Source organism: Megascapheus bottae, chromosome X, assembly GCF_031878675.1.
Source record: "Megascapheus bottae isolate mThoBot1 chromosome X, mThoBot2.hap1, whole genome shotgun sequence".
In the NCBI taxonomy this organism is placed as follows: domain Eukaryota; kingdom Metazoa; phylum Chordata; class Mammalia; order Rodentia; family Geomyidae; genus Megascapheus; species Megascapheus bottae.
In genome coordinates, this window is record NC_143547.1 from 67,686,438 (window position 1) to 67,714,351 (window position 27,914).

The 27,914-nt window shown below is 40.8% G+C and overlaps 2 protein-coding genes across 5 annotated transcripts; one reads left to right on the top strand and one right to left on the bottom strand.

The window, feature by feature from the left end:
* Nucleotides 1-3,199: 3,199 nt before the first annotated feature.
* On the top strand, nt 3,200-5,261 carry Tceal2 (transcription elongation factor A like 2). The gene is made up of 3 exons (XM_090326004.1): nt 3,200-3,312; nt 3,891-3,962; nt 4,336-5,261. Exon 3 carries the CDS (start codon nt 4,350-4,352, stop codon nt 5,082-5,084), a length of 735 nt encoding a protein of 244 aa, XP_090182130.1. The 5' UTR covers nt 3,200-3,312; nt 3,891-3,962; nt 4,336-4,349; the 3' UTR covers nt 5,085-5,261.
* A 7,949-nt stretch (nt 5,262-13,210) lies between these two features.
* Tceal6 (transcription elongation factor A like 6) lies at nt 13,211-15,049 on the bottom strand. 4 transcript variants are annotated; one of them, XM_090325598.1, is made up of 3 exons: nt 14,988-15,049; nt 14,355-14,426; nt 13,211-14,033 (listed from the first exon to the last, which is right to left on the bottom strand). In XM_090325598.1, exon 3 carries the CDS (start codon nt 14,004-14,006, stop codon nt 13,431-13,433), a length of 576 nt encoding a protein of 191 aa, XP_090181724.1. In that variant the 5' UTR covers nt 14,007-14,033; nt 14,355-14,426; nt 14,988-15,049; the 3' UTR covers nt 13,211-13,430. The 4 variants fall into 4 exon arrangements, with proteins under 4 accessions (XP_090181724.1, XP_090181725.1, XP_090181726.1 ...); XM_090325599.1 differs by lacking the exon at nt 14,988-15,049 and adding an exon at nt 14,882-14,936; XM_090325600.1 differs by lacking the exon at nt 14,988-15,049 and adding an exon at nt 14,604-14,623.
* Nucleotides 15,050-27,914: the final 12,865 nt, after the last annotated feature.

Consider the following 27,914-nt stretch of genomic DNA (forward strand, 5'->3'; position numbering starts at 1 on the left):
AGATAGATAGATAGATAGATAGATAGATAGATAGATCATAGCCAGATACCAGTGTCTCACATGTGTAATAGTAGCTACTCAGGAGGCTGAGATATGAGAATCATGGTTCAAAGCCCAGTCTGGGCAAGAAGGTCCATGACACTTTTACCTAAAAAAAAAACCTACTCAGAAAAAGGCAGGCGTGGTACTGTAGCTCAAGTGGTAGATCACTAGCTTTGAGCACAGAGAGTCTCAGGGACTGTTCCTAGGCCCTGAGTTGAAGCCCCAGGAATGGCAAAAAATAAAGTCAATGATGTTTTAGTATAAAACTTCCACAGCCCAGACAATACAAATGAAGTAGACAAATAGATTATATTACAGAAAAGAAAATTCTGTGAAACAAAAGAATTGACAGTGTGAGGCAACTTACAGAATGGGAGAAAGCATTTCCAAACTATTCAAAATCCAGAATATATAAAGATCTCAAAAACCCTACCTACAAAGTCCCCAAATCAAATTCAAAATAGAAAAACATTTAATTGTATATCTCTAGAAAGAAGATATACAAATGGCTAACACGAATATGAAGTAATGCTCAGCATCACCAGTCATTAGGAAAATTGAAATAGCACTGTGGCGCAAAGTGGTAGAGTGTTACAATGGAATTCTATGCTGCCATCAGAAAGAATGACCTCACCCCACCTGTAAGGAAATGGAAAGACTTGGAAAAAATTATATTAAGTGAAGTAAGCCAGACCCTAAGGAACATAGGCTCAATGGTTTCCCTCATTTGTCATAATCAGTACGCATCTAGGACTCTCCTAGCAGAGGATTACAATAGCTCAAAACCTAGGTACATAAGGTCATATAGGATGAGGCTAAATGAAAGGATCTCTAGGATACGGACATGAGCTTTATTTTGTGATTGTTCTTAATGTAGTATGTTATTTCTCTTCTCTTTTTTGCCCTTATGGTTAATCTCATGTTGCTACTGTATCTGATTTTGTTACCTGGTATATTGTATATACATTTGTTTATTTGAAATTGGAAAGGGAAGGGGAAAAACAAGATGATTGGGAGGAGTGGGGGAAGGGAAATGGAGACAAAAACATGAGAACAGGTATCAATGTTTGAGAAATAATGCATCTACTACCTGTTGAATGTAACTGTAACCCCTCTATGCATTATCCAGACAATGAAAACAACTAAAATTTTAAAAAATGGTAGTGTGCTAGCTTTGAGAGCAAAAACTCAGAGACAGCTGCCACACCCTGAGTTCAAGCTCCACGACTGACAGACAAACCAAACAACAACAACAACAACAACAAAGAATAAGAACATGATTTTTAAAGTGGGAATAGGAATGGGGGAATGAAGCAAAGCAAAAATAAAGAAGATAGCAATTGCAGTCACTAATAAAGTACATCTTCAGTTATGGCAGAACCTTAAAACTGTCTTCCATCTGTAGCAGTTCTTACTGCAGAGCTTTTATTGCAGCCAGGATTTAATTTGATTGGAAGTGGTCTCATCACTCAAATGAGAACATTTTAGAAGAGCTTCTATGTTATTTGGAAGTTGGACTTCCAAACAAGAGATCCACCTTTCATATCAATATTGAACGTTTTATAAATGTTCCCTACCACAGGCAATGGTCATACAATATGACACCCACCATTGCTCTCAAGTACAATGACATCTTCTCTTTGTAAATCTGCATTTGGTGTCGAGTGTTTCCAGCAATATGATGCATGCACTAGCCATGGTGCTGAAATGATGTGTGATCTTTCATGTTGGTAATTTTTCATTCTCTGATAAGCACTGTAAGTGGGGGGTCACATCAGTATAAAAAAGATATTCAATTTGCCAATTTATTATTTACTTGAATTTTTCCTGTAGGAACATATTAATTGTCACACAATTTATTCTGCTTTTAGAGCTTCTAAAATAATAACGGGGTAAGATTTGTCATTGTGAGTTCATCAAACTGGGATGTGAAATGAAGAATTCAGGCAAATTGTTTAGCAAGAAATCGCTCACAGTCAAAGAAACACACTTTGATGTCAATGCTTTTGGAATGGTATTTAAAAGCCAGCACCGAAATCAACATGATCTATATTTTGTCCTCTCAAACATATTATTAGTTTTATTTTACAGTTTTGCCTATAATCTGTTTTGAGTTATTCTTAGGGAAAATATCAGGTTTTTATGTGTGTTTCCTCTTTTTTTGGTATGTGACTATCCAGTATTCCCATTTATACTATATTTTCTCCACAGTTGTGTAGGGATTTTCACTTTTATATTTTGGTTTGAGCAATTGCTTTAAATGTGAGAAAGAGAAAAAAAGAGATAAGAGATGAAAGGAGAAGCAGTAAAAAAAATGACAAGCCAAGGACAATAGCAGAATGTTGTGACCCAAAGATAATGAAGAAGCTGCATCTGAGGTGAACATTCTAGACTGTTTTACTGGCTTCTATGTGAACTATCTGACATTCTCCCTTAACGGAAGGAGGTCAAATGTTAGAGTGTAAATTGCAATAAAGAAGTTGCTGAGATCAAATTATGTGGATTGCCAAGTGTTAGTGGCTTATGGTTATCCTTGCTTCTCAGGATGCTGAGAGTTGAGGATAGTTTCTGAGCCAGGAGGGGCAGAAGAATCTGAGTCATAGCTCTAATTAATCACCAAAAGGCGGAAAGTGAGCTGTGTCTCAAGTGGCAGGGCACCACCCGTGAGCAGATAAACTTGACGAAGAGCTTCAGGCCTGAGTTCAAACCCCAGTACAGGCACACAAACAAATGAATATGTGAACTGAGGAAATGTGAGACTGAGGATAAAATCTTGGATTCCTTGGCTGTTTAGCTTCCTGTCGGGCACTATGGCCAGGTAGTTCAGTCAGCAGAGTAGACTTTGAAAGTGATTGTGGGATTTAGGAGCCGAGGGACTCTGGCAAAATAGGTTATCCGCTGTGAACGGTCGCCATACAATTGATGACAACGGAGTCTGGGAAATGGGTCAGGTAGAGCACGTCGGGGCAGTCAGCCTCCTCCTCCTTTCTTGGGGATGTTCCCTATAGCTACTGGGTAGCTCAAGGATGAGGGGCTTGAGGTACGCGGGCGAGGGGGAGGGGCGAGCTCCAGTGACGTGATGCTCACGTGATCCACTGAGAGCCAACCTGGGCATCAGCCTTTGCGCCTGCCTGCTTGCCAACCCTACAGCGGAATCCCTCTGCCCAATAAAATCAGCTTCCAGAGCAGCCTAGGCAGCCAGCAAAAAGCGAGCGGCGAGCGGGCTTCTGCGAGCCCGAGGAGGCGCAGGCCTGTCCTGGGTCCCGTCAGGTTAGTGTGGAGGCGGCCGCTGCCAGCCGACCCAGGTCAGGGGTGGAGGTGGATGGCAGCTGCATCCAGGAGCAGCAGCTCTGCAGCTGGGTGGGGAAGGAATCAGCCAGACTGGTGAGGAGAGGGGCTCCGAGCGGGCAGGGCGGCCAGGGAGGAGGTGACGGGGGGGGGGGGGAGGACCCGCTGAGGCTCCGCTGCCTTGTCCACCCCCATCCCTCCATCCATTTTCCAGTAGGCAAGGGGGGGTGCGCCCCGCAGTGCGACGGTGACAACGTCGACGCGTTCGGAAGCAGCCCCCTCCCCGCACACTCCGCGCCGCCCGCGGTGACAAATCGATCAGAACCGAAGGCGGCGGGGGCGGGGCGAGGCGCCTCTGGGGAGGGAGGGGGACGCACACCAGAGGTAGTCTGCAAAGCATCCTGCTTTGGTGCCCGGGCCTGAGGAGAAATGGCGGCTGGGGTGCGCGGGTGGGGGCCGGCGGTGGATGGGGGGGGGAGCAGAAAAAAAGAGGGGCGAGGGGAGTCGGCGTGCAGGCGAGGGACCGGGTCCAAGTGTCCTGTCTGTCTGTCTGTCCGCAGGTTTGCGTGTCTGCTGTTCCCAGCGCTGGGCCAGGCCTGAAAAGGAGGCGCAACCTGTCCTGATCTCCGCAGGTCAGTGGAAGGTGGCAGCCTGCACAGGGAATCTGGAGGGCTGAGAGCCGAGGGCCTGGCCAGCGCCGGAGGTGGGGGCCTCTGCGCGTCCCCACCCCAGCTGCGATGCCCTCACCTGCCTCTCCTGAGGGACCGAGGCGACAGCAGCAGGGCGAGGCAGCCTGGGAAAGGTGGCCTCGCCGGGGTAGGGGGGGGGGCGGGAATGTGGGTATGCGTCAGGCAGAAGGGCACTTGGAAAGTCAGATCCGTTTAGGGGACCCCCACAAGGGCGAGATGCAAAGAAACTAAAGGAACCCACTTTCAATTTTGCAACCTCAATCTTTCCTGTCTCTTTTTTTGTCTCCTCTTCCTTCCCCCTCCCCTCCCTTGACAGGAAAAGGACACGACATGGAAAACCTCTACAGCAAAAATGAAGGAATACCTTCCAACCAAGAAAAGATGAAAAATGAACAGCCACAGGGTGGGGGAAAAGCACAAGTAGCATGCAATCTAAAAGACAAGGAAATGTTAGAAAATAAGAGAAAGGTAGAAGATAAGGAAATACTGAAGGCTGAGGAGAAGCCAGAGATTGAAGGAAAAGGAAAAAAGAAAGAAAAGCCAAACAGTGAGGGAGATCTGAAAGAAGGAAAACTAGAAAGGGAGAGAAGTCTAGCGATGAAAGGAAAATCAAAAGAGAAAGAAAAGCCAGAGCGTCAGAAAGATCCAAAACAGAGAAAGCCAGAGAGGGGGGCCAAGCCAGACCGTTCAGGAAAGCCAGAGAGGAAGGCAGGGTCAAAGGAGAAGGGAAAGTCAGAGAGTGAAACTAGGGCTGCAGGAAAGCGCCCAGCTGAGGATGGCATACCCAGGAAAGCCAAAAGGAAAACCAACAAGGGGCTGGTTCAGTGTCTGAAGGACTATAAAGAGGCCATACACGATATGAATCTCAGCAATGAGGATATGATAAGAGAATTTGACAATATGGCAAAGGTAAAGGACGACAGGATGAAAATCAAACAGAAATTAGGGGGCTTGTTTTGGATGCAAAGAAATCTACAGGACCCCTTCTTCCCAAGGGGCCCAAGGGAATTCAGGGGGGGCTGCAGGGCATCCAGAAACGACATTGAAGACATTCCTTATGTGTAGTGCCCCAAGATTGCATTTGTCGAGGCCCTGTGCTTTCACCTTATTCTAATAATTTGTTTTAGTAATCCTTTCTATAATCAGTAGATATTTTACCTGAACACAGTTCTCATTCTTTCATTAGGGAATTTCCCCCTATGTAAAGTGCATAGATGTTATGAGTCTTGTAAAAAAAAATAAAACAGCTTACAATATCATCCATAGAATCAGACTATTTTGTAAAATTAATATAGATAATACATCTATGCATAGGGAAAGTTGAAAGCTTTGATAACTAAAATCTTAACAGTGGTTTTCTGAGTTATTATATTGTGGGCAATTTTATTTCTTTCAATATACTTGTTTACTTTTTCCTAAAGAAAACATATTACTTTTCTCACAAATCCATAAACTATTACAAAAATCAATGAGATTCATTGATAGCCATGGAAAGAATAGTTTGATGAGTTTATGAAAGCAGTGAGAACATTTTGAATGTTGTCAGAACTTCAAATGATAGATAAGGCTGATACTACTTCTGGGACTCTCATTTGTCAGAAATCATCCTGTGTTTATACAGATGCATTACTCTGAGGGGACAGTCTCCTCACCTCTCAAGTGGAGATAATATTTCCTCTACAAATTACTGAGTGATTAGATGAGGTGCAGCATTCATTTGGTTTGTTGTGCTGATTTCTACCTTCTCCCCTGCACTAGCAGAACCAAGACTCCATCAGACACTTGGAGGAGGCCTGGGGTACATCTCACCTGTACCCAAGAATAAGTAATCCAAAAGGTGAGTGCTATCATCCCCTAGGCAATGTCATATCTATTGGGCACTGTGACCCTTCTCATAAATTCTGCTTCCCGCCCTCTCCCCGCCCCAAGACTCCCACTGCTATAATTGTGCTAGAGCCTTGAAGGTGACAAAGCATAATTGATTTCCCTGGAATCCACAGTGAGCTAAGCTCCCTCCACCACACTCTGTGACACCCCTAGAAGTGCAATTAACATGGTTCTTCTCCCCACTGTAGAATTAACTAACCCTATTGAGTAATATGTCAGTGATATCTCTGATTCCAGGTCAAAGTCAGATTTTTAAACAAAACACTGCAGTCTGTTTGAAAACGTTTTGCTTTTTTTTTTCATATAGCCATCTCTCCCTTAGAATCAGATAATGTGAGACCTCGGTAAAATTGGAGATGAGCACACAAATGCTCATCTCATCTGTCAGTGCCTTGCCTACTTTATTCCTCATTTTTAGAGAAAATTCTGTCTTAGAAAATTTGTCAGTACCTACATTACCAGTTTAACACCTTTGTAATTTTAGTGTATCTTCATTCAAAAGTAGCCTGTGGATCAGTTAAATTGGCATTATCAGAGAGACTGAAAATACAAAATCAGAGATCCCTTCCCCAAACCTACTAAATCAAAAATATTTTAAGCAAGATTTTCAGGTGATCCTGTGTATGTTAAAGTTTGAGAATCACTGATATATAAAGAAACTCCCTAGCCTGATCACCTCAACTTCATGGAATATGTTCCCAGGAGTATAAATATATACATTAAATAATATAGGCATCACACATTATTAAATAGACTTCCATTTGTCAAACTACAGCTTCACTTCCCTACATCAATATGGCTTAAATTCAGTGGGTCATGACTTGAAGTATATTTATTTACTTATTTAATTATTCATTTACTTTTTAGCTTTTGGTGCCAGTACTGGGGCTTGAACTCAGGGCCTTGCGCTCTCACTTGGCTTTTTCCCTCAAGGCTGGTGCTCTACCACTTGAGCCATACTTATACTTCTGGCTTTTTGCTGGTTAATTGGAGGTAAGAATCTATGGACTTTTCTGCCCAGGGGACTTTACTACAGAGGCTAGCTTCAAACAGCAAACCTCAGATCTCAGCCTCCTGAGTAGGTAGGATTATAGGTATGACCCCTAAGCACTCAGCTGACCTGAAGTATTTTTATTGACATGGGAGTATTTTAAGAATTTTAATGACATCAGTCAAAGCTATGTAATAAATATCAGAGTGTATTTCAGGTAGACAGAGAAAGTGTTATATTATGTAATTTCTGTTTTAGTTAATGTATGTCTGTTCCTACGTACTCCTGACCTATGGTAAACAATGCATTTCTGAGCATGGGCTGTAGTTTAAAAAAAATTGGAAAATATTTTCTTCTCAAATTACAAGACTCACTAGGACAGTGCCTAACAGTAATAGGTTTACCAAAAATTGTAAATAATAGTGCCTTAGTTAAGACTTCTTGTCCTAACTCATTCCCTATCTACATAAATAATTGTGTACTCTACTACATTTGCAGTGTTTACTTGCATTTCCTAAAGGAACACTTTGAGATGGAGTTTGTGCCACAAATATAAGCTTATCCCTTCCTCCCTCCCACCCTCCTTTCCTTCCTTTCTTCCTTCTTTTGTTCCTTTTCTTGTTATGCCAGTGCTGTTTGAATTTAGGGCCTCACATTTGCTAGGCTGTCACTCTGTTATTTAATTCATCCTTCCAGCCCTTGTTATTTTGGAGATTGAGATTAATGAACTTTTCTGCCTAGGATGACCTTGAATTCGAATCCTCCAGATCTCAGTATCCAGAGTAGCTAGGATTACAGGTGTGAGACATTAGAGTCCAGCTGAATACTTTTTATGATTAATATATACTGTTCTTTAAGAAAAACCTTTTCCACAGTTTCCAGTGTATCAGAAACCCTAGTAGATAGCACAAGTTGCTTGAAATACTGACTAAAGATTGTCACTATAAAGAAATACTTGACATAGTGTAACTTAGAAAGTTAAAGAGCATGGTGCCTGTTTTTCCTTAGTTCTGGCATGGTTTCTGCTGCATCAAGTAGCATTGAATGTAATAGCAGGACTATGTGCAGGGGCAATAGATCATATCTTGAACAGGATGCCCAAAAGAGCTTGACAGGCAGGCTCAGACTTTTATGACAACACTCTTCAACATTAGCAGGGAATTCTTTCCACATGAACTACCTTATTCCATTCTAAAGTACTTCCATAACCTAAGGACTTCCTATTTGGCCCCTTTTCTTAAAGACCCATACTCTCCCACATTCCCACCTTAGGAACCTTCAACATATGGTGCTATAGGGGACAAATTCACAGCATCCAAACCATAGCACCTCAGCAGATGTGTTGCTTATTTATTTGAGGAGGAAAATAGTAATCTTACAATTGAGATCAGGAGAGTGGGGAAGGCAAGAAGGCTTGCAGTTATTCAAACACCGTTAGCAGCAAGCAAGGAGGTTCATGTGAAATTCAAAGATAAATTCAAGGGCTGGGAGTGGTAGAGTGCTTGCCTAGCATTCATGAAGCCCTGGGTTCCATTCCCTGGAACCACATACACAAAAAGTCAGAAGTGGTGCTGTGGCTCAAGTGGCAGAATGCTAGCCTTGAGCAAAAAGTGTCCAAGGACTGGCAAAAAAATAAATCAATTGGACAGAATTTGAATTAAATCTCATAAAGCTATTTGCTAAATAGTTAGGCAGCCTGTCAGATGCTAATCTCTGAACACACAAAAGTATATCATAATCAACAGATTCAGGGGCTCATGGAAATGAGAGAATACGATTGCTCTCTATTGGAAAAGTAACTGCTGGGTAATAGGCAAGAACAAAGAGCTGATTACAGAATTCCAAGAAACTATGCAACCTGAGCTGCTTATTTCTTAACTGATCCATAAAATTATAAGATTAGATGTACACAGCAGCATTCTATTTAAAGATGAGAATTATGAATAGCTGGGTGAATGTACGCATGACTACAAGGCACAGAAAATATCACAGCTGGGTGTTCAGTTTCTAAAGGAACCATCTCCTACTCTTTAGCCATCTCTCTACCAACCCACATTTGTAGCCTAATGAGACATTCCTGTGACTCCAGAAGGAAAAATGTGGATTCGGTTTATAAGTAGGTGTGTGTGGCATGCTGAATCTCCTATAAGAGGAAGAGGGAGCCTACTGTACTACAACTTCACCAAGGTGGTAAGCCTGAATCAATGACAAAGGGAAATCTTTTCAATCAGCAGAAATTTAGATGATGTATCTTGTTTGCTTAGAATGCAAAGAATAATACAGCATTATATAAAAACAGTTGCGATTTGGTTATCTGGATTTTATAAGATTTAGAAATAACAAACGAGCCAGGCAACTGTGTCCATGCCTATAACCCTATTTACTTGGGAGGTTGAGATCTGGGGATCATGGTTCAAAGCCAGCCTGGGCAAGAAAAGTCCATAAAACACTGTCTCCAGTTGAGTACCAAAAAGGTGAAAGTGGAGCTGTGAGTTAAGAGGTAGAGCACTACCTAGTGCTCAAGCTCTGAGTTCAAGGACCAATAAACACACACACACACACACACACACACACATGCACGCACGCACGCGCACACACACACACAAATAACAAACTTGGAATTTGATGTCAAAGAAGTCTAGAGAAATATGTGAATATGTGAATGGACCTCTTACCTGGTGGACAGAATTCATTTGGGGATTTTGCATGTATATATGTTTTTTTGTTGGAGGCAAGGTCTTTCTATGTAGGCCTAGCCAGCCTTGAACTCTCAGTTTTCCTTCCTCAGCTTCCTGGGTGCTGGAATTGCAGACGTGGGCCACCACACTCGATTGGTTTATGTAATGTAGTAGTAGGTGACAGAGAAACCAGAGAGCCAAAGCACAAACATATAATGTGTCACTCTTGGCTTTCAGATGCAGTATACCATAGAGCAAGGAATATGCACAGCCTTGAGTGTGGGAGCAGCCACACTCAGATACCTCAGCAAGAACCAAAAATAAAAATGACCTCAAAAATATTTGTGAGAGTAGATTTTCTCCAGTGGAGTAAAATCCAGGGCAACTTAAATAATATTTACAACATTCTTAAAATTGTATCTATAGAAACGCTGCCAGCTTGGAATGAAAGCGATATGAGCATAAAACAAAAGGAAAACATCAGACTCAAATTTTCCTGGTGGAAAACAACCTAAAAAATGTTCAAATGGGAACACATACTCCTTTTAGTGGAAAGGATAGTCCGAGGAATAATGAAGAACTGAGAGTTCAAAGCTGAGACTCCAGAGGACAGAGGCAAAACAAATGGAGAAGCTATGAGCCACAGAGGGTTACTGCTAGGTCTTTAAACCCACCAAGTGCACAATTTGAGCCAGTTATCCCCTTTTTCTACTATTTTACCCATTTGTCTATAACTGTTGCCTTATGTCTGTGTAATCATCACACATTGGGGGTTTTGCAGGAATAATTTTTACAGGAATGCTGTTTTCAGGAGCATTGCTTAATGGATTATGCATACGAGTCTTACACACATTAGGCTTAGATCATTTAGATGATGATACTTTAGGTTTTCAGATGATGTTGTTAATGGGTGAAACTATTGGGAGTTGTGGGAAAAGTTAAAGATGTTTTGTGAATGACATGAATTTTTTGAGACAAGAAGTGAGACTGTGACAGATTCCTAAGATGGCTTTCCCCCTAATTACTGGCCCATTGTATATACTTAACTTCTACTAACTAAACAAATATTCTATATGTTGCTATAAAGAGACTTCTCAGATATAGCTAAGATTAAGGTCTTAAATTATCTTGATCTTAATAAGAACATTTTGTGAATAAACCAGACCACAAAATAGTATCAAAGAAAGAAAGAGAGAGAGAGAGAGAGAGAGAGATTATAATCATGAGAGTCAGTGTGTCCTTATACAGTGAATATTTAAAAATAGCTACATAATAAGGAATGCTAATAGCCTCTAGTTTCCAAAACTAGCAAAATAATGTATATCAAGTCCTCTAACTTCAGGAAACTGACTTGTGAAAATAACATGAATGATCTTGAAAGTAGGTATACTCCTGGAGCCTCCAGATGACAACACAATCTGCTTGACATCTTGAATCTGATGATACTTTGAGCAGAGAATGAAATTATGTCATGTCAAACTTCTGACCTGCATGCTCATAAGATAATGAATAGGCATTTGTTAAGGGGTAAGTTATTTATTATGCAATAGTAAATCATTCTATCATGAAACACAAATATCTTTACTATATATATATATTCTTCATGAATTATTGATCTACAAATTTATTCCCCAAATCTTTTCATCAGTAAGGTTCCACTTGTTTTTTCCTCTAACTTTGAGTTGCCATCACTTAGAATTGCTTATGAAGCAGAGATTTACACCTCCAGCCATAAAGTTTACACAAAATGGTCACTCATTGAAACCATAGAAATTCCTACCAAGTGGTAGCATGTCTGATTTCCATTGTTTCTCTGAATTATTGCTGGGGCTTTTGTTTCTTGGATTATCTCTGAAGCTATAGTGAAGCATTCATCATTTGTATTTACTATCAATATACCAACAGGTACATCCATAAATTGGACCATTATTTTTATCCCTCTTAAAAACTACTTGTGAGGGCTGGGGCCATGGCGTAGTGGTAGAGTGCTTGCCTAGCATGCATGAAACCCTGGGTTTGATTCCTTGGTACCACATACACAGCAAAAACTGGAAGTGGTGCTGAGGCTCAAGAGGTAGAGAGCACTAGCCTTGAGAAAGCCCAAAGACAATGCCAAGTCCCTGAGTACAAGTCCCAGGACTGGGAAAAAAACACTGCTTGTGAGGATAAGAAATTTCTCACAAGGCCAAATTATATGTATATATTTATATATATATACATACATACACATATATAAGTATTATGTATTATATATAATATAGAGAGAATATTAGCTTTCCATAACTGTAGCAATTTTCTGAGATAAATCAGTTTATAAAGAAGAAGGCATGTATTAGCTGACAGTTTAAGAGGTTTCAGTTCATAGTTAGCCCCATTGCTTTGGGCCTATGGAAACATTGTACCTCATGATGGGAGTATGTGGGAGGAGGGGCTGGTTTCCGATTATCCTCTTCAAGGCATAATGACCTGCATACATCACTCTTGATTTCACTTCTTAAGGTATACCACTTCCCAATATCACTAGTCTGTAGAAAAATTGCCCCTGTTGTGGTTGTATCAGTAAAATACTTAGGAAGAAGGGCACAATATCCAGCAGACATTAATTAAAATACCCTGAAGAGACCGGCATGTATCGCTAAGCTGCCTACGTGTTCCAGAACACAGGGGAGGCTTCCCTCAGCCTTCCTCTTAGTGGCTGATTTCATCTCCATTCCTTCTAGTGCCTAGAAATGGTGCAGCAGCCTTTCCTTACCTGAATGTCTGTTGGTGGCTAGGTTATGACAAAACAATCACCTCTTAGCATGTCATCTGTTTTACTGGCCAGTACTGAGAGGCAACTATTATTTCCATTTTAAGGCTGACCTATACATGTATGAATGCATTCTTAGGTATATGGGTCCTATGTAAATTTCTCTACCCATTTTTACCCATTTTTGCTTCCCATAATTTTACTTACGTTTTGACAATGGGAATTTTAAGAATGTTCATTGTCCCCATTTCTCACTTAACAGAACAACTACTTATCATGTATTGTTTTCTGAAAATACTATTATTTTTGAAAATACTATGGCAAATATACCAATATCATTTAGAAAAAAAGTGGGAATGAGTGAGCCAAAAAAATAGAGAAAACAATAAAGAATCACACATAGGAGAGGCATTGACTGGTAGAAAACTCAAATGAAAGAGCCTCAATGCCCACTTCTCTATCTATTCCTAGGGAACATCTGAGTGGGCATACGACAGAAGAATGGCATCAAAGCATGCCACCATTAATGTTCAGGCTCACTTTTAAATCTATATGAAACCTCTTTCAGTCCTGGGCTTGAGCACTGTCCTTGGACTTTCCCAAGGCTACATCTCTACCACTCGAGCTTCAGCATCACTTCCAGCTTTTTTCTATGTATGTGGTACCTAGGAATCAAACCTGGGTTTTCGTGTGTGCTAGGCAAGCAATCTTCCACTAGGCTAAACTCCCAGCCTCCCATTAAGTTCTTTTTTCCCCATTAACTTCTTTTTACTGAACACATTTTTGCAATTTCCTTTCTGCATAAATGCCTTGTGCAAATATCTTTATATGTTTAAAAAAGTGGACTGATACAAAATCTGCGATTATGCAAATTGTTTTGTTTATTGTTACTTTATTATGTACTATGAACATATTTTCCATGGGCAGGGATACAAATCCTGTACTAAAGCAGAGAGCACTGTACTTGAATGAAAAGCCTGCTGGTCAGGACAGTGACAACTAATGCAAAGCTTAAGGTAAAAGCACAGGGCCTGGCACTTATCCACCAGGAAAAGCAGGGTGTGCAGAGTTCTCATGAGGGAAGTCAGACTCTAAGGAAAAGGGCTTTAAAGATAGTGGACATTGTGTAAACCTCTGTGGCCCCTTCCTCCACCCCTCATTCCCCGCACCCCCCGCTGGCCCCTGGGGGCGAATGCATCCTGTGCATCTCTTTGCATCCAGTGACATCCTCCCATTTTCTGTTTTTTCCTTAGCTCTTCCTGAGCCCTGGACATATCTGCACACTCTCTCATCATCTCCTCACTGCTCAGATGCCTGTCCTGTAAGTCCCCCCGAGAGTCTTTGGGGGAGTCGTCCGTGCCGCGGTCGGTTTTTCTTTTGGCTTTCCGGGGCACATAGTCTTCGGCCGGACGCTTTTCGGCGGCGCGCGACTCGCTGGCTGTGGTGGCCTGGGGCTCCTCTTCCGACGACTTGCCCTGCTTTCCTGACTTGTCCTCATCCCGGGGGTGGCCCTCCTCCTCTGGCTCTCCCCCACCCTCCTGCTGGCCCTCGCGCGCCGCCTTTCCCTCCACTTTGGGGTTCTCTTCCTCCGCCGCCTTCCCTTCAGCTTCAGGTTCTAGTCCATCTTCCGACTTTCCCTCCTGGTCCAGCTTTCCCTCGTGGTCGCTGGAGAGTTTCTCCATGTCGCGATGTCCCGTCCCTTTGCTGCCCTGGAGGGTAGGGAGAGGAAGAGGAGGCAGGAAGAGTGAGGCTCCCCCAGCGTGGACGGGGGTTCACCTGGCCTGTGTATCTCGCCCTGGTGGGGGTCCCCAAGTGCCCTTCTGCCTGACGCGTACCCACATTTCCCCCCCGCGAGCCCACCTTTCCCAGGCTGCCTCGCCCTGCTGCTGTCGCCTTGGTCCCTCAGGAGAGGCAGGTGAGGGCATCACAGCTGGGGTGGGGACGCGCAGAGGCCCCCACCTCCTGCGCTGGCCAGGCCCTCGGCTCTCAGCCCTCCAGACTCCCTGTGCAGGCTGCCACCTTCCACTGACCTGCGGAGATCAGGACAGGTTGCGCCTCCTTTTCAGGCCTGGCCCAGCGCTGGGAACAGCAGACACGCAGACCTGCGGACAGACAGACAGACAGGACACTTGGACCCGGTCCCTCGCCTGCACGCCGACTCCTCTCGGCCCTCTTTTTTTCTGCTCCCCCCCCCCATCCACCGCCGGCCCCCACCCGCGCACCCCAGCCGCCATTTCTCCTCAGGCCCGGGCACCAAAGCAGGATGCTTTGCAGACTACCTCTGGTGTGCGTCCCCCTCCCTCCCCAGAGGCGCCTCGCCCCGCCCCCGCCGCCTTCGGTTCTGATCGATTTGTCACCGCGGGCGGCGCGGAGTGTGCGGGGAGAGGGCTGCTCCCGAACGCGTCGACGTTGTCACCGTCGCACTGCGGGGCGCACCCCCCCTTGCCTACTGGAAAATGGATGGAGGGATGGGGGTGGACAAGGCAGCGGAGCCTCAGCGGGGTTCTCCTTCCCCGTCCTGTTTCCCCGCCCCTTCTGCTCAGTGCCCTCTCCTCACCAGTCTGGCTGATTCCTTCCCCACCCTGCTTCTGCTCCTGGATGCAGCTGCCATCCATCTCCACCCCTGATCTGGGTCGGCTGGCAGCGGCCGCTTCCCCACTAACCTGAGGGGACCCAGGACAGGCCTGCGCCTCCTCGGGCTGGAATTGGCCTGAGCAGCTCGGGCAGCCGGGTGCGTATCTAAGCGGGTTTCGGGGTCCTGGGCAGGACCATAGAGCTGGGGGTGTCTGCGTAGGCGTCAAGCCAGTCACGTGAGCATCACGTCACTGGAGCTCAATATCCTCTCCTCCCCCTCCCTCCCCACCTCAGTCCCCACATTCCCACTGGAAGGAGATGGAAAGCTGGGAACTATGGAGGGGATTGAAGCAAAATAATGGTTGCACTGTGAAGAGGAGGGGAAATCTTCCTACCCCCGGCATTACCTGACGCATCTTACAGCATCTTCTTAGAGACTCCCTCTAGATGCTCAATGCTCACCTGGCGTGTGACAGCCAATGAGAAAAGTAGCCATCTTTATTAGGACTTCCCTTGGCTGCTAAGTTACACAATCGTTTTCAAGATCAACTGTGTCTAAACAACCTGTCTATGATGACGAGCTATGGCGATTGAGTGGCCTAGGACCCAGGGTTCTGCCCTTAGCTTCCTCCTCAGTTCATACTTGCTCCCTCTCTTTCTCTGGGTGGTAAATAAGATCTCTTATTCATATTATTTCATTTCCTTCTAAACATCCATGACTCCCCTGTCTGCATGGCCACATTATCCCTTCTCCAATCTGATGCCTCACTTACCAAGGCCTTTTGGATATCACTGTCTGAGTGACCCTTTAGGACCTCAAAGTCTATGTAAGCCTATCTGGTTTCACTGATTTTCTTCTTGCCATCTCTTTTGGCATCTCTTGGAACCTGCAACATACCCTCCAGTATTTGACCTGCTTTTCCTTAAGGAAAAATGCCGGATAGTTAACATAGAAAATGGTATCTCAAGTGGTAGCCTCACCAGAACCCTTAGTCCACAACTGACGGATGGTGACTCTTACTTAGTTCTTTCCTTTGCCTCTGTTTCCTTCTTCTGTCTTTTCTTTTTCATTTGTGAAAACATCACCCAACTCAAAGAAAATCTCCTCTACTGTAGTCATTACAATGTAATATTAACTCTTCATCTACCTTTGTTTTTGATAACAATGATTTTGTATTTTTTCCTTAAAAAAATCTGTTTGGAGTCAAGTGAATTTCTTGGATACATAAATTTGTAATTTGATTATTTTTCACCAATTATTTAAATTTTTCCTTGTCTTTCTTTTTCTGTTTGTTGTTTCAGTCCTCTCTGTTGAACTCTATTAATATGGTTGGCGAATCCCCCCCACCCAACCCCGGGTCTCTTGGGTTTTGTCAGCATTTTCTCAAGTTCTTTTTATTCTCTGCTTCTCAGGTTGTGTTTTCTCATCTAAATTACCTTCAATTTCATTGCCTTTTTCCCCCTTATACTGCCGTGCTGCTATATTTCTCTAGTAAGCTTTTCATTTCAGTTATTGTACTTCCTTTGTCCAGAATTTATTTTTCGATTTCTACTTCTCTCTTCTTATATTCTATATTTGGTGAGACATTATTCCCCTTTCTTTTTAATTTGCCTGTATTTTCATTTAGCCATTTGAACATATTTAAGACAATTGACTAAAAAACCCCTCATCTCTATATGAACTTCTGATTAGATAATTTTTTGACTTTCTTCGGCCTTGAACTCAGGGCCTGAACACTATCCTTTGGGCTTTCTCAAAACTACAGCTCTACCACTTGAGCTACAGCACCATTTCTGGCTTTTTTTTATACGTATATGTTACCAAGAAATCAAACCTAGGTCTTCGTGCATGCTAGAAAAGTACTCTACCACTAGGCCAAACTCCAGGCCCATTTTTTTTTTCCTTTTTTTTTTTTTTGCCAGTCCTGGGGCTTGAATTAGGGGCCTGAGCACTGTCCTTGGGCTTTTTCAAGGCTAGTGATCTTGAGCCACAGCACCACTCCTGGCTTTTTCTATGTATGTGGTACAGAGGAATCAAACCTGGGCCTTGATGCATGCTAGGTAAGCACCCTATCACAAGGCCAAACTCGGGGCCAATTTTTTTCTTTTTATGTTTGGTGGTTTGGGTTTCCTTTTTTTGCCAGTCCTGGGGCTTGAACTCAGGGCCTCAGCACTGTCTATGGGCTTTCTCAACACTAGAGTTTTACCACTTGAGCCACAACACCACTTTTGGCTTTTTCTATGTATATGGTAACAAGGAACTGAACCCTGGCTTTTACGCGTGCTAGGCAAGCACTCAACCACTAGGCCAAGCCTCCAGACTTTTTTTTAGGGGGGGCTGGTTCTGGAGTTTGAACTCTGGGTCTCCTCACTGTTCTTGAACTTCTTTTTGCTCAAGGCTAGCACTCTACCACTCTAGTCATAGCACCACTTTAGCTTGTTGTTGTTGTTGTTGTTGTTTTGAGTAATATATTGGAGAGAAAAGTCTCAGAGACTTTTGTGCCTGGGCTGGCTTTGAGCTGTGATTCTCGTATCTCAGCCTAATGAGGAGCTAGGATTACAGACATCAGTCACTGGCATCCAGTTACTGATGCTTTTGTTTAAGACAGGGTCATTATGTAGTCAAAGTGGCCCAGAATATGTTCTGTAGTCCAGGCTGGTCTGGAACTGTTGATTCTCCTGAGTGCTGGAATTATAGTCACTTTTCCATCTCCATGTTCTTTAGTTTGTAATAATTTCTGTTTTCTTTACTGGGGTAGCTCATTGCTTCCTGATTTTTTTATGTATCTTAAACTTTTATTGCAATTTATATATTTTGGTTATAATGCATTCGCTTTTGAAATCAGCCTCTCCCCTTTCTTGTTGTCGGTCCTTATTATGCGTTATTATTTGCTTGTTTTGTGTATTTTTTTAAAATTCTATTTTCATTGTCAAGTATAGTTATGAAAGTCTTTTTATTAGATTGTTTGTTAGCTTCTGATTGGGCAGACTTAATCTAATGCCTCCTAATCTGTACAGGTGAACTTTGAGTTGGGACTTTTTGAACCATACTTCTACTTTTGGCTTTTTGTTGGCTAACTGAAAATAAGATGCTCGTTAACTTTTCTGACTAGGCAAGCTTCAAATCGCAATCCTCAGATCTCAGCCTCATGAGTAGCTAGAATTACAGGCATGAGCCACAGGCATCTGTGTTGTTTTACTTTTGTTTTGTGAGACATGGTTTCCCTATGAATCCCAGTCTGACCTTGAATTCTTTATCTTCCTGCATCAGCCTCCTGAATGCTAGGATAATAAATATGCACCAATATGTCTGGATTTTGGTATTTCAAAATATTTTATTTATAATTTTATAGAGCTTGAAGGTCAGCCCTATGTAAATGCTCTGGTGTTCTGCAGTCCCAATTCACACTGTATCTTGTTTCTTAATGGTATGTGAAAGTTTTGCTAAGTGGTTATTCATCTACATATGTCTTTTTCCAAACTCTTCCTTCCCAGGGCTTTTATTTGATTTATTGCAGTCCTGGTGTTGTCCCAGACTGATGTGGCCAAAACTTTGGATTTAAATACTTTTGACAAAAAAAAAAACAATCAAGAAGTCAATCCAACTCTAGCACTGGGAAAGCTCCCAATCTGGCATAATAAAAGGAAGCCACAGTGCATATCCTTGAGGGATCTTCCAGACATGTTATAACCATAATTCTGTGAAAATATGTTCACATCTCTATTTCTGATTATAGCAATCAGAAACAAAACAGTGATATGCCATCTAAAGATTATCACCAATCTGGGGTGTGGTAAGGAGACAATTTAAAATTTCTCACCATAAAGAAGCAGCTTAAATTTTCTGCTATGTTTCTTATTGTTGCAATTTTCTTTCTTTCCTTTCTCCCTTCCCTCATTTCTCCCTTTTTCCTCATTTCTTTCTTTCTTTCTTTCTTTCTTTCTTTCTTTCTTTCTTTCTTTCTTTCTTTCTTTCTCTTTTTCCTTCCACCCTTCTTTCCTCCTTTCTTTCTCTATTTTCCTTCCTTCCCTCTTCTTTTTTTTTGTTTCCACTCTATTCTAGAGTTCTGAGAAAGTTGTTTCTCATAGTGTTTTCTAGCTCATGATTTTTTTTTTAGCACAGAGCCTTGGAGTGTGTGTGTGTGCACGCACACATGGTTATGAGTGCAAGTGTGCACAGACCTGGGACTTGAACTCAGGGCCTAGGTACTGTTCCTTTTGGGCTCAAGGTTAGGTTTGGTTCTACCATTTGAGCCACAGCCTACTTCTTGCTTTTGATGGTTAATTTAAAATAAGAGTGCCATACTTTCCTGCCTTCAAGCTGCCTCCCTCGGGTCTTGGCTTCCTGAGTAGCTAGGTTTACAGGTGTGAGCCACTGGTGTCCAGCTTCTGTTCCTTTTACAGTCTTGGTATTTCCCCATTTCACTTACTCAAATTTATTTATTGATATGCAATTGCATATAGTATTACGCTGTGATCCTATTTGTATCTACAGGGGTTTAGGGCTGATGTTTCCTTGTTTCTTTGTTGTTGTTGTTGTTTGTTTGTTTCTTTTTTTTTTTTTGCAGTATGGGCTTGAGCTCAGGGCCTGAGCATTGTCCTTGGACTTTCTCAAGGCTAGAGCTCTACCACTTGAGCCTCAGCTCCACTTCCAGCTTTTTTTCTATGTACGTGGTACCAAGGAATTGAACCTGGGTCTCCGTGCATACTAGGCAAGCACTCTACCAGTTGGCCAAACTCCCGGCCCCTGACGTTTCCTTTTTAATCCTTCACTCTTTGCCACTTTTTTCTGACTTAATTGATTTTAGTTGTTCTCATTCTTCTAGTTCTCCTTGAAAGTGAGAGTTCATTTTTGAACGCAATCATTCAGTTATACATTTTCACCTAAGTACAGCTTAACTTTATCTCATAAGTTTTGAAATATTTTGCTTTTGTTTTGTTAACATATTTTCTAATTTAGCTCATAATTTTTAGGTTAAATGGGAGTATACTCTTAAATTTGAATGAATTTAGAATATTAAAATTTCCTTAAGTTTTAAATATTAATTTAGTTGTATTCTGATCAAGAAATATTATTTAACTTCAATCCTTTTGCATGTACATAGCATCTCATTATGGCCTAATATTTAGTCGGCTTTTTTGTTCACCTATTTCTCTATTTTCATTGTACAACTTTAATTTTCTTACATCCATTACAATATTTCAAATATTTTTCCTCACTCAATGCCCTAGGGATTAAAAATAACTTCTGAGCTAAAACAGCTTGCATCAATTCCATTTAGAGTCAATGGATACAAAAGGTTTGTACCAATATTTAGTTCTATTCTCTCTCCGCACATTTTTATTATAGAAATTACACCTTTAGTAGCCTTTATAAATCAATAAGACAGTTTGGGAATTAGTTTTTCAGTTTTTTCATAAACAAAGGAATGAAGATTACACACACATATATGTACACATATGTGCATACAGAAATATATATATATATGTATATACAGGTATATAAGGTCAAAAAGTTGATGTTGTTTTACAGGTTCTAGTCAAGCACTTGGTATGGCTATATTGCCTCTAGAGGCTATAGGGGAAGAACTCATTTCCCTGCTTTTTTCTTTTTCTTTTTTATTATAATATATAGAGGGGTTAGAGTTACATTCCCCAGAGAGTAGGTCCATTACTTCTTATACATTGATACCCCTTCTCATCTTTTTGTCCCCATTTCCCTCACCCAACCGCTCTCAAACATCTTGTTTTCCCCCTTTGCTTTCCTAGTTCAAATAAACAAATAAACGTATATACAATATGCCAGGTAACAAAGTCAGATACAGTAACAATAAGAGATTAATCAAAGGGCAACAAAGGAGAAGAGAAATAACATAGTACATTAAGAACAACAATCACAAGACAGAGCTCCATATCCTAGAGGTCCTTTCATTTAGCCTCATCCTATATGACCTTATGTATCTAGGTTTTGAGATATTGTAATCCTCTGCTAGGAGAATCCTAGACATGTACCAATTATTACAAATAGGGGAAACTATTGAGCCCATATTCCTTTGGGTCTGGCTTACATCATGTAATACCATTTTTCCAAGTCTTTTCATTTCCTTACAAATGGGAAGATGCCATTCTTTCTGATGGCAGCATAGAATTCCATTGTGTATAAATACCACATGTTCTTAATCCATTCATCTACTGAGGGGCATCTGGGTTGGTTCCATATCTTTGCTATGGTAAATAGTGTTGCAATGAACATCGTATTGCTAGTGGCTTTAGTATGTCCTTGTTTCTGGACATTTGGGTAAATGCCAAGAAGTGGGGATTGGTAGGTCATAGGGGAACTCTATGTTTAGTCTTTTGAGGAATTGTCATACTGCTTTCCATAGTGGTTGAACAAGTTTGCACTCCCACCAAAAGTGTAGTAGTGATCCCTCCTGGCCACATCCCCTCCAGCATCTGTTATTAGATTTCTTGATCCTGGCCATTCTAACTGGAGTGAGGTAGAATCTCAAAGTTGTTTTGATTTCCATTTCCTTTATGGCCAGAGATGGCGAGCATTTCTTCATGTGTCTATAGGCCATTCTTATTTCTTCTTCAGAGAAGGCTCTCTTTTAGGTCTTTGACCCATCTTTTAATGGGATGGTTGTTTCTTTGAAGATTTGTTTTTGAATGATTCAATTTTTTTAGCTGTAGATATATTTTAGATATGAGGCCTTTGTCTGTTGTATGGTTAGTGAAGATCTTCTCCCGCTCTGTGGTCTTTCTATTTAACTTGTTAACTATGTCCTTTGCCATACAGAAGCTCTGCAGTTTAATGCAGTCCCATTTGTCCAAAATTTTAAATTTGTTATGTTTCTGGGTCTTTATTAAGAAAGTTTCAACCTGCGCCAAGGGGACTTAGTTTATCTCCTATTTCTTCTTGTAAAGTTTTCATTCCCTGCCTTTTTCTACTTCTAATTAATTTAATAGTTGTAGTTGTTTATAAATTAAGACATTGTCTAGGCTTGTTTCAAACTCAGCACGCAAATGCTCCTTCTGCTTCAGTTTCTTAAGTATCTGGGCCATAGGCACCCACCAAACTTGGCTCTGTTTTAGTTATACAGTAACAACAGTGCTGCTCAAAAGAAGTGTCTTCTTCCTAAAACCTCTCCAACAAGCCTCACAATTTTCCCTTCTTTTAAACTTCCTGTGAATCATAAACATCCCATCAAGGACTTATGAAATAAGCAAACCATGTGAAATTAAGTGAGATCTAATCGGTCTTATTTAGGGTAAAATTTTGTTGGCATTACACATGAACACATTTCAATTGGATGAGTAAAGATCATAGAAAAGTGTGCTCCACATCTAAGCCTCCTGATCAGCAGGATATGCATCACCTGACAACCAGAGTGTGCTCAAAAATCTCTGCAATCAGAAAGCCAGGGTGTGAATGTGGCTTCCAGTAATCTGCTTTCAAGAATTTCATGTGCAATTGCAACACTGGTGAAAAATTTTAAATTGGGCAACATAAGAAAACGCTGTAGTAGTTTAGCTGCTGTTCTTCATCTAGCAGTCCCTGTTAACATTTCTTCTCTCAGAAGATATTGAAAGAGGGTTCACTGCCGAAACAATAGTCATAGGTATTTATGGTTCCCTTGGATAACCATTAGGCTTACCATTAGGCATGAAAACTGCTAAAGCAAATATCTGGTGCAAATCTGCCTTTCAGCCAAGCTCTTTAAAGTTTTGTTGTGATTGGCAAGGCTATGTAAGAAAGGAGTGTCCAAATCATACGTATGTATACATCCGCATATTCAATAACTCCACCACTGTGGAAAGCAGCTGTCTAAGAGAAGTGAAATGCTGTCTCCATTGCTTCTTTGCTATGCCATAACTAAAAGTTTTGACTTTCCCCATCACAGTGTGGCATATACTTTCACACCATATTAATATTTCCTTTACTGTGTTCTACAAACTGGAGGCAAAAGAAGTTACTTATAAATAGAGACAAATTTAGGTCCAGATTGTAGGACTCTTGAGTCAGTGGTAATTGATGGCTGTGTCTTGAATTTACCAGGCCTTGTGCTATGTACTCATGCTATCATGGTAAATGAGACAAGATACCATTGTGCATAGGGAACTGTCAAGAAAAGCAGTAATGACTATATCCTAAAATAACAGTCCATATATCAGGTCTCCTGTGCTGATCATTGTTTTCTATTGATCTGTGAATGCAGGCTTATTTGGTAAAGTAAACACAGAAGCAATGGATCCTTTGGATCCACATCAGTTAGTATGAGTAGAAACTCCTAGAACTTTGACGTGAGGGTAATGTGGATTAGAACACTCTTGGGGACATAAAGTTATCCTTATTAATTATATTGTATGAGTGTATTGTAGAGTAAAACTTGTAGAGCAGAAAATGGAGAATCAAGGAAACTGAGTCATATTCATTAGACAGTGAAAGTTATAACCCAATTTGAACACACTGTTATTCTGATTCACTTAGGATATAGAGCCAGGAATCATGTGTGCATAGAACCATAAAGGGCTGTTTGCATTTCTGTGTAGCAATGGTAAAGTAGTTTTGTGGTGTATGTGCAATGCTAAGGCACAGAGGGATTTTTATTAAAGGACCATACAAATATTCAGAAAATGAAGGGTTACACAGAAACCAATGGATCCTTTCCATCTTTAGGTGTCTAGCATATCAATAGTGGTAAGGGTCTGGGGAGGTGGGAGAGGGAGCAAAACCTAGTAGAACGTAGTAGCTCAATAGCTATAAAATTACCCAGGGATTGGTGACCTAGAAGCAGAGACATAGAAAATTATTTCTATATTTTTTAATTATTAGGATGATGTATACAGGGGTTACAGTTACATTTGTAAGTAAGTACATTACTTCTTGAACATTGTTACCCCTTCCAATGTTTTTCTCCCACTGTCTCTTCCTCCCACCCCCTCCCAAGTTGTAAAGTTCATTTCCAACATATTGTCTTATGACTATTGCTGTTACACTGGTTCATCCTTTGTCTCATCATCACTAACTGAATTGGTTGGCAGACACAAATTTGGAACCCTTACCCAAACACAAAAGGCATCTACAATATTAGAACCTTGTATGTGTGAATAGAAGTAGCCACAAAGTTCACACATTATTTTATTTTATTCCCACAGCAGTCTCATTAAGCATATACTATTTTTATTTTCCACATCAGTATTCTGACTTTAAATAAGTGTATGTGTGTACTTTAAAAAAAGAGATTCAGAGGGAATATGAGATTTACATGGCACTTGTGTTTTTAGCTCATTTTTTTGCCAGTCCTTGGGGCTTGAACTTAGAGCCTGGGTACTGTCCTTGTACACATTTTGGTCAAGGCTAGTGTTCTGCCACCTGAGTCACAGTGGCACATCTGGCTTTTTCATTTTTTAAAAAAATTTTTTGTGGGTCATGAAGCTTGAACTTGGCCTAGACACTGTCCCTGAGCAATTCAGCTCAAGGCCACCCTACCCTTGAGTCAAGCTCCACTTCCAGTTTTGTAGAGGTTAATTGGAGATAAGAATCTCAGGTCCTTTTGTGCCCGGGCTGGCTTTGAACCTTGATCCTCAGATCTCAGCCTCCTGCGTAGCTAGGATTACAGGTGTGTGCCACCGTGCCCCGCCACATCTGGCTTTTCTGAGTAGGTAGTACTGAGGAATCGAACCCAGGGCTTCGTACATGCTGGACAAGCACTCTACCACTAGGATAACCTCACAGCCCTCAAATAATTTTTAATTGGGCCCATTACTTCCATTTCCTTGTTCCTCTGTCTGACAACTACAAAATCCATGTATTCATTTTCAAAATATGAGAAAAACAGAATAAAAAAAATCAATTAAAAGTTCTAATAACTGCCGGGCACGGTGGTTCACGCCTGTAATCCTAGCTAATCAGGAGGCTGAGGTATGAGGATCATGGTTTAAAACCAGCCTGGGCACTAAAAAACATGAGACTCCTATCTCTAATTAACCTCTAGAAAATGGGAAGTAGGGCTGTGGTTCAAGGGTAGAGTGGTAGCTTTGAGCTGAAGAGCTCAAGGACAGCGCCCAGGCACAGGGGTAGGGCAGTAACCTTGAGCTGAAGAGCTTTGGGACAGTGCCCAGGTCCAGAGTTCAAGCCTCATGGCCCATCAAAAAAAAAGATAACAATGCTAATAACTATACCAAATAGAAAAACATTCTTGGTTTAAGATAGATAGACAATAGATATATAGATAGATAGATAGATAATCATAATGTATGAGTACTCAACCCAGCTTACGCATCTATTTTAGTAGAATCATATACTATAATTGTTATACTTGTATTTTTAATTTTTCTAAGTATTGTCAGGTTATTAAAGATTTGTCAGATTAATAAATATTTAGCAATCTACTTACCTTTAAAGTCTCAAGAATGTTGAAGCAACTATTATTTAGTTAATTCCCAATTTGTGTGTGTTCATTTGCATGTGTGTGTGTGTGTGTGTGTGTGTGTGTGTGTGTGTGTGTGTGTGTGTGTGTGTGTGCCAACTGGGGCTTGAACTCAGGGCCTGGGTGCTGTCCCTGAGCTGTTTTGCTCAATGTTAGTGCTCTACCACTTAAGCTATAGCTCCACTCCTGGATTTCTGTTGGTTAATTGGAGATGAATCTCATAGACTCCCCTGCCTGGGCTGGCTTCAAACCATAATCCTCAGATCTCAGCCTCCTGAGTAGCTAGGGTTAGAGGCATGAGCCACTGGTGCCCAGCCAGGCACCAATTAACTTTTAAGGAATTCTTTCTATATGCACTATTTTAATAAATTTTAATTTCAGATTTTCCTCCTGTTTATTCACACACTAAACAATGCAAGTCATAATTATATTAAATTAAGAAATGTCAAGTTATGCACAATCAGCTATACTACATTTAAACTGAGCACGAAGCATAAACTACACACATGTCTATAGATAGTTCATTGCACATATATATGTGCAAACAAACTTTTTAAAATCGTATTTTGTGACTCGTTTCTGTGTCTATATATAAATATACTTCATCTATTTTTTTACAGAATCTAGTATTCCATTGGATAGCCACATCATAATTCACTGTTTAGTTTTTCTATTGATGCATATTTAGATTTCTCCCCTTGTTTTCTCTATTACAAGCACCATATCAGTGAAAACCCATGTGGGTGGCTTCTCTGCACTTACTTCACTTGAACAGCAAAATGTGTGGGGGGGGGGTTTCAGCGCATTTGTTTTTGTCAGTCCTGGGGCTTAAACTCAGGGCCTGAGCACTCTCCTTGAGCTTTCCTCAAGGCCAGCACTGTATCACTTGAGCCAAAGCATCACTTCCAGCTTTTTTCAGTGTATGCGAGTAGTAGGTAGAGTGCTAGGCAAGCGCTCTACTACTAGGCCAAACTCCCATCCCCTTTTCAGCATATTTTAATAAATCTAATACAACAAAATTTCCAAAATCTTTCCTTTGAGTGACATCCTGGATATGTAAGTAACAGCTATAGTCTTAAGTTGATCTTTTAATTTAGAACATTTTGAATTTAAAACTGAGAATTCATGCTTCTAGGATATCAGTTAATTTAAAAGACCACGCAAGTTCATGATGGCTTAGAATGTCATATTTCATCTTTTCAATTTGCTTCTTATTTATTTTTTGTTATTTTTGTTACTCAACTTCTATCTTTAAATATTTCATTGTCCAATATAAAACAAAAATAAACAATCTATATCATTATCATTTTGATAATACTAATAAAATAATACTGACATTTTCAAAATAGAAGATTAATTTCCTATTTTATTGTTAGAAATATCATTTTTATATTCCAAATGAATATTTTCTTAGCTCATATAGAACAAATAAGTGTTTACATTTTTCTTTAATACTTAGGTTGATAGTTTCTAGCCAGGGCAGCACTTAAGGACCAAATTGTAAGTATAAAAGTTCAAAATTAGATCCATTTCACTCTGTTTTCTATACAAGCAAATAACCTTCCTTTGGTAAGCTTTACAGTTACATAAATCATAGAACATGTGCACAGATGTCGCTCACTGATCTATATAATACCCATTTCTCCCACTTTGCTGACTTCCTTTTTTTTTTTTTTTTTTTTTTTTTTACCAGTTCTGGTCTTAAGCTCAGGGCCAGAGGACTGTCCTTGGATTTTTCTTAAGGCTCGAACTCTACCACTTGAGCCTCAGCACCACTTCTGGCTTTTCCTAAGTATGTGGTACCAAAGAATCGAACCCGGGTCTTCATGCATGCGAGGCAAGCACTCTACCACTAGGCCAAACTCCCGGCCCTATTTTTGAATGTTATTAAGAACTGAATACGCACTTCTCAAATAAAGAAGTACAAATGGTCCATATTGCAAAAAATATTAATATTTTCCGACATCAGAGTATTGTGAATCAAAATAACATTGTGATTCTACCTCACCATGGTCATAATGACTATCACCAAGAAAATCAGTAACAACAAATTTTTATTTACAGTATTTAAGATATGGATTCAACCTAGGTCTCCATGTGCGAATGAGTAGATAACGATAATATGGCATATATGGAGTTTTCCTTAGTTGTTACAAATGAGATTATTATAAATCATTTGCTAGAAAATGGATGGAAATGGAGACAATCAATTTAAGTGGGAATAAGTCACTTCCAAAATGATAAATATTTTATCTTTTTGTTCAATTGAGTTAGTTAGGGGGAAAATAAAAACATGAAAATAGAGGGAAGACTATGAGAAAGGTAAAATGGAAAAAGAAAAACAAGAGGAGGAGGGAGAGAAAAACAAAAAATACCATGGTATATAGGATCAAAGTTGTACATATGGAAATGTTATAATGAAATCCTTTACTATATGAAATTAATATTCACCAATAAAGTTTTTAAAAATTAATGTTTTATTATCTTAACATTTGTTATTTTCAAAAATCAAACAATAAACATCCAGTTTGATGTATATTATTTGACCTTATTTTCTATGCATACATTTATGATACATAAATCAGA

Coding starts and splice junctions, on each gene's coding strand:
- Tceal2 (XM_090326004.1), top strand. CDS start 4,350: ATGGAAAACCTCTACAGCAAAAATGAAGGAATACCTTCCAACCAAGAA.
- Tceal6 (XM_090325598.1), bottom strand. CDS start 14,006: ATGGAGAAACTCTCCAGCGACCACGAGGGAAAGCTGGACCAGGAGGGA.